Source organism: Lycium barbarum, chromosome 2 (assembly GCF_019175385.1).
Source record: "Lycium barbarum isolate Lr01 chromosome 2, ASM1917538v2, whole genome shotgun sequence".
NCBI lineage: Eukaryota > Viridiplantae > Streptophyta > Magnoliopsida > Solanales > Solanaceae > Lycium > Lycium barbarum.
In genome coordinates this window covers 149,645,147-149,657,216 of record NC_083338.1, presented here as the reverse complement: position 1 = coordinate 149,657,216, position 12,070 = coordinate 149,645,147, and the positions used below count along the sequence as shown (strand labels likewise).

Genomic DNA, 12,070 nt, shown 5'->3' with positions numbered 1-12,070 from the left:
TATCTAAGAAAAAGACAATTTTGTTCCACAACGTATTCCGTAGACATTAAATAAGTTAACCATTTATCCAATTATCCTAATCCTTCACAATAATTATGTTGTCTGTTTTGAATTATACTATCAAATGATGGAAAGATGGAACCCCACTTGTGTCTTAAATACTCCAATGTAATTTCTAGATGTAGAAGTAGGTCCCTGCTGATTTTATCCCGTATTTGTTTATAAATTTCATAACTTGGATTATTCTGCGTTCACAGCTCTTTATTAATGACGCTACTCCCCCACGTTGCCACGTGCCCTTCCTTGTGTGCTCTTCACTAGTGACGTACTCCCTAATGTTGCCACGTGTACCTCCTTCTGTGCTCTTCATGTTACTCTATCAAAATAAATCCTTCACTTAATCACACTGCTCGACGGGCGTGAATAACGTTTCAATTTTTTGGTCTGGTTTGTTTTTTCTTGATTCGTAATAATGTTGTGAGACACCAAACTGTAACTTGGAACAGATGATGTCAAACATATACATCCACCAAGCAAAGTGGAAAATTAAAGCATAATGACTTATTCTAATCAAAATAACAAAACCAGAAATTCTCCTAGCTACATCTTGGCTTTTTCCAAGAAATGTAACTCAATCTAATGATCAAAGCCTACAAAACTAATACACTAACTGAACTCATGAAGCTGTCCTTTTCACTAACAAAATCTTTGATACATCACCACCTATTTCCTCGAACAACACGAGCAAATTTTGTGTTGGTTTCAACCAAGATCTTGGGACATGGTACCTACAAAAGCAGATTAGACAAAGGACTAATTGTTAGGAAATTCTCTTGAACATGCTTTTATTAATGAACAAAATCAGTAAAAATTTGAAAACGACGTACCATTTCTGAGTTGGCTGACCACAACCAAGTTGACATTTTGTTTGTCTATATGTTCCAGCATAGTGGAAAGAATCGCAATTGCCATTAGCAGTTGCTGTCCAATATCGACCGATGCTTTGTCCATTGATCCATACTTGTCCCTTACCCATGCTTCTCATGTCTAGTGCCACAGGGTCATTTCCTTCTGGTTCATCAAAATAAGCCTGAAACAAATATTTCAAGATGAGTCATAAGCAGGGGCAAATCCAGTACTTAAACTTAATAGCTTCAAGTTCCTTGAGAATATGGTTCAAAGTTCGTTAGAATTTATATCTTTTTCTCATTTTCTTACCTTGTACCATTTAAGAGGTTGTTGTCCTTGGGTAGCTAGTACACCACCAATCCAATCAACTGAAGACGCTCCGTGCTGAGAGATCAAGTTCATTGCTTCTCCTTTTAATCCAGCCTGTTTAATGAGTATCAAGAACATATTATATCCTGAAGGATTTAAACTCTTCTATTGTCAATCTTTTGAAGGCAAAAAGGAAGAGTGAAAGATTTGGTGAGATTCAGTACTCTGTATGTCCATTTCTGCGATGATAAATCTTTATGGCCCTGGTTGATACCTTGAAGAACAACTGGCCCGAGTATTCCTGTATTCCATTCCTCATAATGCATTCCAATATTCTTCAAGGCAATAAGAGTATTCAAAATTAATCGAGTACGAAAAACTATTTGTGCAGCAGCATTAGAGTAACAAAAGTAAGATAAGTAATAGTGTAGCAAAGATGAGAAACTAACCGGCAGGCCAACAGCAATGCTCAGTAGCTCAATCCTATTAGCTCCGGCCTGCAGGTCAACTGGTCCTGTGAAAGTGAACCTTGTATCCCTCCGAGTACCATAAGAAGATCCTGAATATTAGGAATTGATTACCATTTACTACAAATAGGAAATATAAAAAATGTTTCCTAATAGCTGTTCTACCAATGTGCATATATGCAATTATTACCTGAAAATTTCCCATTAACAAAAACATGAGCTGCATGCCCACTTGAGTGGAAACTGAGGGTCGGTTTCTGTCCTCCTCGTAGAAATGATTCTGAAGGACTAATATCAACACTGCAATACAACAAGAAAAATAAAAGAAATGGTATTAGAGAAAGTTTCATCATAGAAGTAGTATGGTATGTTGGATGATTTTTCTACTTATCTATGAACCTCACCTTGTCATGTACCACAAGTAATCACTGTAATCTCTGGTGATATTTATCTGCTCCAAAAGTCCTTCAGCTGTAAATGTTGAACTGTCCTGATGTAGAGAAAATACATCTTCACTATAAGCCCCCCAAGAGTGAAGCTGAGAGACAGTTGGTGTCATTTGCACTTGTGTAGTTCGAGTCCCAACCTTAGCCAAGAATAAAGATGTTTTAAATTCACTAAGCTGAAAGAAAAATCACATAGCTATTAATGAAATGGCGCGAATTATGGTTTCTGAAAACTTGCTTACCTTTGCAGTATTGAAGGCAACATGTTTGCAGTCTGGAAGGATACTTATGGACCAAGGAGGTAGATTAAAGTGCTTCTTTTTAAAAACTACTCTAGCAGCAGAGTTACTGTCGTAATTTGAGAGAAACGCTGCACAGTTTCGTTTGCCAGACGAGAATACATGAGCCTGAAATAAATGACCTTTTTGATTCAGCAAGACAAATTGGTAAACCACATATCATATTTTTGAGGTTAAGAACCTAAATAAGTGAGACTAACCTCTTGAGAGCTTCCTAGTGAAGTAACTGTGGGATCTGAAGATAGTAAAGCTCGCTCACATAGTTTAATTACCCTGTGGAACTCCTTTAGATGGCTATATTTAGGTTCCCTGATCAGACCTGATAAAAATATCAGGTTAAGAAGTTAGCTGATAACTAAAAGTTCAATTGGTAGTTTGATCAGGAGACTTCAGCATATGTCATGAAATAAAATAAAACGCCCTAAAGATTGTGTTCATAGCGATAAATTCACGTGCAACAGGATTTTAATTTCTAGCCATTAAGGACTAAGGTGGTAATCTCACCATATTCGTCAATTGGAGCATCATAATCATAACTTGTTGTTATGAAAGGTCCTCCAGCTGTGCGCCCAAAGTTGGTTCCCCCATGGAACTGTTAAAATAAGACATAATTAAGACAAGAAAGACCATTCATCCTACTCAAGCATGGACATATTCAGTATGAATGTTGGATTTCCTTTTTTCTGACAAAGTTCATTACCATGTAATAGTTAACAAACGAGCCACCTTTTTGTATGAAACGAGCAACTGCAAATGCCAAATCTTGAACTGGCCTCATAGGTATCGTGCCACCAAATTCTGTGAACCTTCCCTCAACAAACAAAAGAAGATGAGAACCAATTGATAAAAATGAACATAGATTTGCATTATATTAGAGCTTATGAAATCTTCAAGTTTCCGAAAGAAGTTGTTACCAGCCACTCCAAGCCTCAGTCCAGATAGTTGGCTTGTAAGGTTTGTTTGGAGAAAAATCATCACAGTAAAAACCATTGCATGTATTTATCTGATTAAGACACGTGCTTAGAATCCTCAGTTAGTGTTTCCAAGAACATTAAGCCTGAATTTGAGCTAATAACGGGAGAAACTCACGATAGGGTCAGGGGCATCATCCTCTTTGCACATAACCCAGGGAACTCCAGTATCCAATCCAACAGCCATTTTTGCAGCCCATTGGACATATGCTTCGCCAGCCTTTCCAAGTGCCTCCTTTACTGGTTGATATTCATTTTCAATCTAACCAAAAACAACTTTAGAACAATTGCTAGATAATTGTGCAGTATATCATGCATTCAGAAAATAGAAATTCTATAAGTTTCATACCTGAGAGAGTATAATGGGACCTCCTTGGGATTCAAACAGGTTTTCACTTTTCATCATCTCAACTATTTTCTGGGTGAATAATTGCGTTGCTGCCTTTACCACAAAAAGAATTGAAATGTCAATACTGCGACTCATGACCAGTATATTTACCGGAGAAAAAGAAGTGAACACTTATCTACACATTTTGGAAAAAATGGTGCCATGTTGTTGTAATGGTGGAGAGTGTTCAGTCACTTTAATGTGACAAAAGATCATATTGCAACTTTATGTTATAGTGGACAAACCTTGAAAGGCACATTATCTGTTCTGAAGCTGATACCAGGAACATATTTCAACCATACAGGAAATCCTCTGCATTAAATGAGAGGGGATATAAATAAGAGATGATTAGCTCATTCTTGAAAATAAACAAGAAAATCAAAGGAACAAGCAAATATAGAATACAAAGTAAATGGTAAAGTAAGAGCTATTACCCAAAATTCCACTCAGCACAAACATAAGGTCCAATGCGCAAATGTGCATAAAGCCCAGCTTTTTGCACTGTTTTTATAAACCTTACAAGATCATATCTCCCCTCAAAATTATACTGTCCACAAGAAAAATATAGTAATACATTAGCAAACAAAGAGTAAGTCTTTTTGGCCAAATTGTAGAGCCTTAGGTACACTCACATTGCCTGGGGAAGGTTCATGAACATTCCAGAAAACATAAGTTTCAATGACATCCAAGTTGGCATCTTTAGCCTTGTTTATGAGATCTTCCCACATCTGCAACACACCCATTTCATTTAATTCATCCTTATTAACATAGATACATAATTACATTGTATGTCCAAGAATATAGTACTGGAAACTGTTGAGACATAATCAAAGGATATAAGCTTTTAGATGGGATGGTCAATATAACATGATACCAGAGCGGGTCGATTCTCAACGTCACCCATTATCATAAAGAAAAATTTACACATTTTAACAGAAATTAAGTCGACATGGTCACACATTTTAACAGAAACAAAACCAAGAATGAGTTGGAAGTGAATGTGGGAATACCTCAGGAGTACTTCTGGGATAATGTATGGAGCCAGAGAGAAGAATTCTTCTTTTTCCATTAATGATAATGGCCTTCTTATCATAGGTGACTATGCAAGAAATCAACTGAGCTACCATTAGCAAAGAAAATGTATAAACTTTGAGGAACTTGGAAACTGAGCTTGTCCCCATTTTTTGTCTATTCACTTAATAAGAAGTCTGAAAGAGGAGGGAAGTTTCTTTTTTTGAAAATAAAGCTGAGTAGAAGAACAGAGGAATAACACTAGTAATCAGCAGAATGGCAACTATATAAAGGTGCTGTTTGGATTCTTCTTGCCCATCAGCTTATCTCACTAGTCTTCCACCATTAATGCAGTTCCTCAAGTTCGATGTTCATTAATAAGAGCCTTCTAAAAAAACAGCAGTTTCATATGATATACTATAAGTATGGATAATTTCATACTTTCAATTTCTATGCCGTTCAATTTTTTATCTGTTGCCCGGTATCTGTATTGGGATCCAATGAAATTTGGATTCGCGCCAGGAAGTCTAGGGTAAAGTTCTTTCTAACAAAAGCGACTTAATATTCATGGCTCGAACCTAGAATTTAGATTAAGGATGAACACTCTACCGTAGCTAGTAATGCAAATTTTTGAGTATTTTAAATATCAACGTGTTCTTTTAGGAGTCACAATGTGAAACTAAAAGATTGGTATTTTAAAAACTTATTTATGCGTTAATTAGAATTTGTTACCGCTCTTTTGTTCAATTCAAAGTGAATAAACATTGTTAAGCGATACCAAAGAGGGTAAAAGAGATCTCGAGATTTATCTAGTCCCCGTGTTACTTTTTACCTCCTTTTGATTTGTCAAAGGCCATCTTTAACGGAGAGAAAAGTTAATCTTTAGACTTTAGTTAATTCATTATTATATCATTGAAATGTTAGATTTGAATTTTAACGACATTCTATGTATTCAACATGGTCCTTTTTATTTGTAATTTAATTTTTTATTCAACCATTAAAAAATGTTTAATTGTATTAATCATAAAGGTTATTTCACTAGATTAACATTTATGGTGTGTTTGGTTGGTCAAAATGTTTTGAAAACTATTTTCTCTAGAAAAACAAGTTCGAGGAAAATGGCTTCTCTAATGGAAGTAGGGAAAACAAGTTCCATAAGTGATATTCCAAGTTATTTGTCTCCTCCCCCCCCCCCCCCCCCCCCCCCCCCCGCGGCCACTCTCAAATCCTCCACTCCCAAGTTCCACCCTATCCCCTATAGTGTTTTCCTATGTTACATATATAACGTCCTCGAAATAATATTTTTGCTTACTTACCAGACACTAAACATAAATAAGAAATCCACTTATTTTCCTTCTTACCAAACACGCCCGGATCTGGGCTAAGTTTAATTTGTTTGGTTACCCGTTTAGATGGGCTTATGGCTTTTACCTATAAGCCAAAAGTCATAAGTTAGGAATTCTAGTTTATTGCTCTTGGCTTATTTTTGTTATTTTAGCTTTAAAATAGGTGCTTAGAAACACTTTTTTATTTTACTCAAACACTACAAAAATGCTTAAAAGTTATTTTTGGCTTAAAAATACCTAAAATAAGCCAATCCAAACAGGCTAAAGCGAGGACGTGAGTCAATCAGACGTGGCATTAATTAAGCATCTAGTAATTATAGTATGGTTTTAAATGTTTGAGGGGAAACACCGTTTTGTTAGAGAAGTTTCACATCACACTACCCAAAAGAAAAAAGAAAAAAATTGGTTTATTTAAACTTCAAGGATTTATGCAGTGATAATTTAGAAAAAAATTTATACAATTAAGTCGTTTAAAACGTAATTATATGTAGTCTTATTTAATAAGTATTCAATTTGGTATAACGTACTCACTTCGGTTCAAAAAGACTGTTTACTTAGCCTTTATTTTTTTGTTCAAAAAGAGCACCCGCTTACCAAATAAAAAAAAAAACTAATCTTATTTTTTCAGATTTACCCTTACTAAGTGTTAAGTGACCAAATTCCAAGATTTATTGAATTAGGGGTACTTTACTCAAATTACCTATTTTTACCTACGAGTTAATATTTTTTTAAGAGATGTGCAAATGACTAAGAGGACACTATTTTTTAACCGGCCGAAGTATAATATATGCCCCTTTTGGTCCAATTTGCTTGCCATATTGCCTTTATACATTCCTTAAGAAAATACTAAATATTAAAATTAACCTATTTATTCATTGATCTTAAATTCTCAATTTAATATCATTCTGGCTTTCAGTGTTATATGTTTGTAATTCTTATTTAAATAAAGGAGATAATATTTATAGAGTATTTTGTTGCTTACTTGAATAGTTGAATTTATACCGGTGTTCTCACTTAAATTTATGACGAATTGTTTAGTTCAATTTGCTTTGTTTCACATATAAATAAATCAACGTGAATAAGAAAGAAAAAATGTACCACATCTAGCTAGCCATCTAGAATTATGACGGAAATTGATAGTTGATATACATTGCTACTACATTATGGCGTTGCCCCCCGTCTCGTGTGTATCCCTTTCCTTGAGACCATTTCATATTCATATACGATATGCTAATTCCATCCCAAAATAAGTGTTATTTTAGCAAAAATCACACTCATTAAGAAATCAATAAATATCATATTAGTTTATTAAACTACCTCTATTGGTTAGATATTTTTGAGAATTGAACGATATTAAAGATGACTGCTTCTTTAACGATAAGGACATAGTTGAAAATACTTATTAATTTTTGTCTTGAATTTCTGACACTTATTTTGGATAATTCTTTTTTGTTAAGGTGACACTTATTTTGGCACGAAAGGAGTACTACTCTTTTCAACTGAAATATATGTCCAAACACAACTTTAACTATCAAATACTATTTTCAATTTCAACTTCAAATATATTCTTTTGTTCAAATTTTAAGTAAATTTATGTGCAAAGTCCTACTAATTGTAATTACGTCGAGCTGTCAGAGCCGACAGATGTGTTCTAAATTGTACTAGTACTATAATTTAGTACTTTTGCTTGGATTTAATTTTAGCCTAGGTGAATAAATTCAACGCTCTACTATGACAAGTTGATAACTAGTAAAGTGTGAAATAGTGACAGACTGACAGTGGGGCTATTATATTGTTGAGAGCAAATATCGGATCTGGTTCTCATTTTAATATCTTAAATTTCTATTATGCAAGCTTAAAGTTGCTAGCTTTGGGAACTAGAGAACTATTCTCTTCTATTCCCAAATATTAGTCATTTCGGCAGACAATTTATTTCAATATGCTACATTCTCTCTTCGATATTAATCATTTTGATAAATTTTATTTCAAAATATCTGACTTTTTAAAAACTAAAAAGTTATCTGGAGCAACCTTTTCCTGATCTACCCAAGTAGTAAATTTTCAATAAAGATGTTTAAAGAGACATAAAATAAGAGTATAATTTAGACGAATATACTTATAATTAAAGCAATTAAATATTTTTTTAAAAGGTGTACAAAAACTTTAAAAGAGAAGTATTTTTTTTTTGTTGGCATAAGGAAGTACTTTGACGTTTTCTAAAAGCACAGGAAGCCTTTCTTTTTTTTTTTTTTTTTTTTTTGTCAGTCACTCTTACAAAGAGATAAAGGAGATTTTAGACAAATACACTTACTATATTTAAGGGCGTAGAATTTTTTTTAAAAGACTATATAATATGGATAGGATGCACACGTACTATATTTCATTACTCGTGTTAATTCAGTCGTATATAGCAGAGTAAATGTGATTAAATTTGTGTATTAATGTTGAAACTACGCTCCTACCGTTCAATCAAAGCTGATTAATATTGTAGAGGGCAAGCAACGCAGCCATGTTTTAAAGTTTTTATGGATGTTTGAGAATTTTTCTGACTAATTTCGTTGTTTGTTCCAATGTCTGGTGTTAAGGTTTACGAGACCAATTTCATAGGAAACTTGTAGAAGCAGCAATAGACACCGTTTATCCGCCGTTTGTTCCTCTCCATTCTTCGATTTCCAAGCTTCATTCAATCTTTGGTGGATTTTTCACCGTAAAAATTTACTCATATCGGGTGTTTATATAAAAATCAATAAATATTTGCACATATATTTCTATTATGTATTTTTTTATTTCATTAAATCACTTAACTATGATAAGTTGAATTTAAGTTGACGTACAAACTCCGGATAAATATTTACCATTAATTTTCACTCCTTTCCTTGTACGCTTTGTTTTTCAACTTTTTCACATTTGTGGACAGGTAGACAGTCTTTATTTTAGGCCCCTACCACCCCCCACGCTAAAAAAATTCACGCATGCATGAGATTGAAATCTAATATTGTGCAACTACGTACTTTGAAAGATTGTTTTCTTTGGAAAGACATGAGATCAGAGGCGGAGCCAGGATTTGAGGTTTGTGGGTTCGGAATTTTAAGTCATGACAACAATCTCAAGCTAATATCTAACAACCACCAAATTAACGAACAAGTACAGGTGGGCGTTCGGTTCTTCGGTTATTCGAATTTGTGTACCGAACACCGTTTGATCTTTTTCAAATTCGGTTGGTTTTTCTAATTCAATTTTTTCAGCATGAGCCTGACTAATGAGCTATTTTTTTACTAGTAAAATGAGCTACTTTAATTAAAAATGAGTTGATTATGTATACTCAAAGAACTAGACAAATAATCAAAGGCAGAACTTTTGTTGGGAACTTAGCACGCATTGATGGAGGCTAACAGAAGTGACTGAGGAGTGAGGAGTCTATTTTATGTAATCTTCTTTTTTTTTTTTTTTTTTTTTCAAGAGAGCACATGGCAAAAAAACAAACTTAGCACGCATTGATGGAGGCTAACAGAAGTGACTGAGGAGTGAGGAGTCTATTTTATGTAATCTTCTTTTTTTTTTTTTTTTTTTTTCAAGAGAGCACATGGCAAAAAAACAAAAAAAAGCACTGGAGTTGGGTTTTGAACCCACGTCTCTCATATGGAACCCACGTCTCTCATATGGAACACAAAAGGCTTGGCTAGCCTATTCCGCACCACTGAATCATCCGCTATATATGTTAGTGGGTTCGCTTGTAATATATAGATATATATTTACTGGATTTTCTAGTACTAATACAGGGTCTACGTAAAAGCTACTGGGTTCGTCCGAACCCCCCTATTGCACTGTAGCTCCGGCCCTGCATGAGATATATCATTCTTAACTAATCTATATAGTCAAGTTAAAGGAACTCATTTGAAAGTTATTTTTTGCTTTTTTTGTAAATCATGTTTTTCTCTAATGCATTCGACATTTAGACATTGGTTAGTCCAAGTTAACGGGTAACATTTTTTGGTACACACGATTATAGAGAACACCAACATGTAAGTTAGAACATGAATCACTCTTCAAATGAATTTGATAATGTCAAAATAATACCTGGCTTGCGAGTTGCGTGATGTCTTTACTCAGCACACTTATGATGAAAATTGTAGAGCACTGTCAGGGGCGGCCCAACCTAATTGGTGGCCTAAAGCTAAATTTCAATATGAGATCCTAATTAAAGTGTTTTTTTTTTTGGGGATAAAAGTCGTGCATATATACTATTTGATGTGTATTTTTTCTAGCCTTTTAAATGCAAAATTGTTAATTGTTATTTTCGAGATGGACTAATAAGAAAAGTGTGTCACATATATTGAATCGCAAAAAATTAAAAAATTCAAATTAAAAAGAAAAGAAATTGAAAGAGATCAATAGCAAGTTAGAACAATAGAACCTAATTCTAGAATTTAATAAACAGATATTACAACAAAATTTCACTATTTCGATTTGCTTGTTGTTATGCCCAACAACCCGAGAAAAAAAAAATGAAAAAGAGTACAATTTGATGTATTACAACCCTTGTTTTCATGAGAAGAAATAATTTAATAGTAGAAAGAAAAGAGCATAAATATACAACTTTTTTTAAGAGAATAGATAAAAGAATAATAATTTGGATTCTATATGCAAATTACCTCAAATATATATATAAATACACTTTAAATTACATCAAAAATTGTTCTACAGTTCTTATACCTTTTTATTGAAATATTTACTATTTAAAAAAAATATTAACACAATAGACCAACTTTTAAGGAGTAGTCATTAATATGGGGCCTAAAATATTTGGGGGCCTAAAGCGGTCGCTTCATCCACTTAACCCTTGAGCCGACTCTGAGTACTATAGCTAAAAATATCCCGACGAGTCTGTATGTAAATATAGCGCATATTCGGACAATAATATTCTTCCAAATATCAGGGGCACAGAACACACTACTAAAAAATCTCTATTTTTCCACTGAAAAATGTTTAGTGGCTATTTCCTACTGAATGTCACTGGAAAAAACTTAAATAGTAGTGTTTTCACACGGAAGAAGTAGGAAGTTTCCCAGCGTTTCAGTGAAATTCTATTTCCCACCATGCGTTTTCCCAGTTGGTTCAGTGAGAATGAGATGGAAAAATCATGTTTTATAACACAAAATTTCCCACAGAATGTCGGTGGAAAAAACATCTTTTTCTAGTAGTGACATTACGTTCTCATTTGTTGAAGTTCCACCTCCAGGATATCCTGGACTTTCACTTGAAGGGATATTGTCCTAGAGTTCAGTTTTTGCAACTCAAATAAGACAGTATCCTAGATGCATAATGATGTTGGGCATATTTTACTCCATTTTTGTATTGATTTTCTCTTATCTTTACAATTCCTTGGCATGTTTTCTAGTGTTAACCTGTCCCACTAAAACTAAGTTAAGTTACAGGAGGAAGCAGTGTTACTGGAAGTGATCATCCTTTCCCTCAATTCATCGGTGGCACCTACAATGCCACAAGCTTTAAATGTACAAATAAAATCACGACAAAGTAATTTCAGTTTGAAATGGGTTATCCATGGGTAGTACCTTCAAAATGATGGGTAGATTCAGTTTCAAATGTACAAGGAAAGCTATAACGGGGTAATTAAATAGGTTCTACTAGAAAAAATAATGAGGTAATTCACTCTATGACGTTATCTTGAAGTTTAAATATATACAAGTGAAATTTCAGGACAGTGATCTTGAGTTTATATTCAAGTGTCCTGGGACTTCACCGGAAGCTAATATTTGTGGCCCATGATTGAGAAGTTTCATCTTCTTTCTTGCGCTTATGCCGCCAATACAGGAGTGATTTACGAGAATGACTTTGAAGTTGAGTGGTCTTGAATTTTTGACCTCGCTTACCCTATAGGCAAACTTCAAGCTTAACAACTTTAA

The 12,070-nt window shown here is 34.0% G+C and overlaps 1 protein-coding gene across 1 annotated transcript; it reads right to left on the bottom strand.

The window, feature by feature from the left end:
- Positions 1-296: 296 nt before the first annotated feature.
- On the bottom strand, positions 297-5,282 carry LOC132628068 (beta-galactosidase 5). Its single transcript, XM_060343771.1, has 18 exons — positions 4,800-5,282; positions 4,422-4,517; positions 4,224-4,336; positions 4,035-4,101; positions 3,751-3,843; positions 3,520-3,663; positions 3,345-3,433; positions 3,131-3,236; positions 2,935-3,022; positions 2,631-2,749; positions 2,374-2,538; positions 2,090-2,271; positions 1,876-1,985; positions 1,668-1,777; positions 1,443-1,553; positions 1,219-1,332; positions 888-1,090; positions 297-788 (listed from the first exon to the last, which is right to left on the bottom strand). Exons 1-18 carry the CDS (start codon positions 4,968-4,970, stop codon positions 677-679), a joined length of 2,193 nt encoding a protein of 730 aa, XP_060199754.1. The 5' UTR covers positions 4,971-5,282; the 3' UTR covers positions 297-676.
- Between the last annotated feature and the right edge of the window lie 6,788 nt (positions 5,283-12,070).

Excerpts from the sequence above, each read along its gene's own strand:
- LOC132628068 (XM_060343771.1), bottom strand. The coding sequence starts at position 4,970 with ATGGGGACAAGCTCAGTTTCCAAGTTCCTCAAAGTTTATACATTTTCT. Across the intron at positions 3,844-4,034 it reads CAGATAATGTGCCTTTCAAG|GCAGCAACGCAATTATTCAC; the intron begins GTTTGTCCACTA and ends TTTGTGGTAAAG. Across the intron at positions 2,750-2,934 it reads TGCTCCAATTGACGAATATG|GTCTGATCAGGGAACCTAAA; the intron begins GTGAGATTACCA and ends TATTTTTATCAG.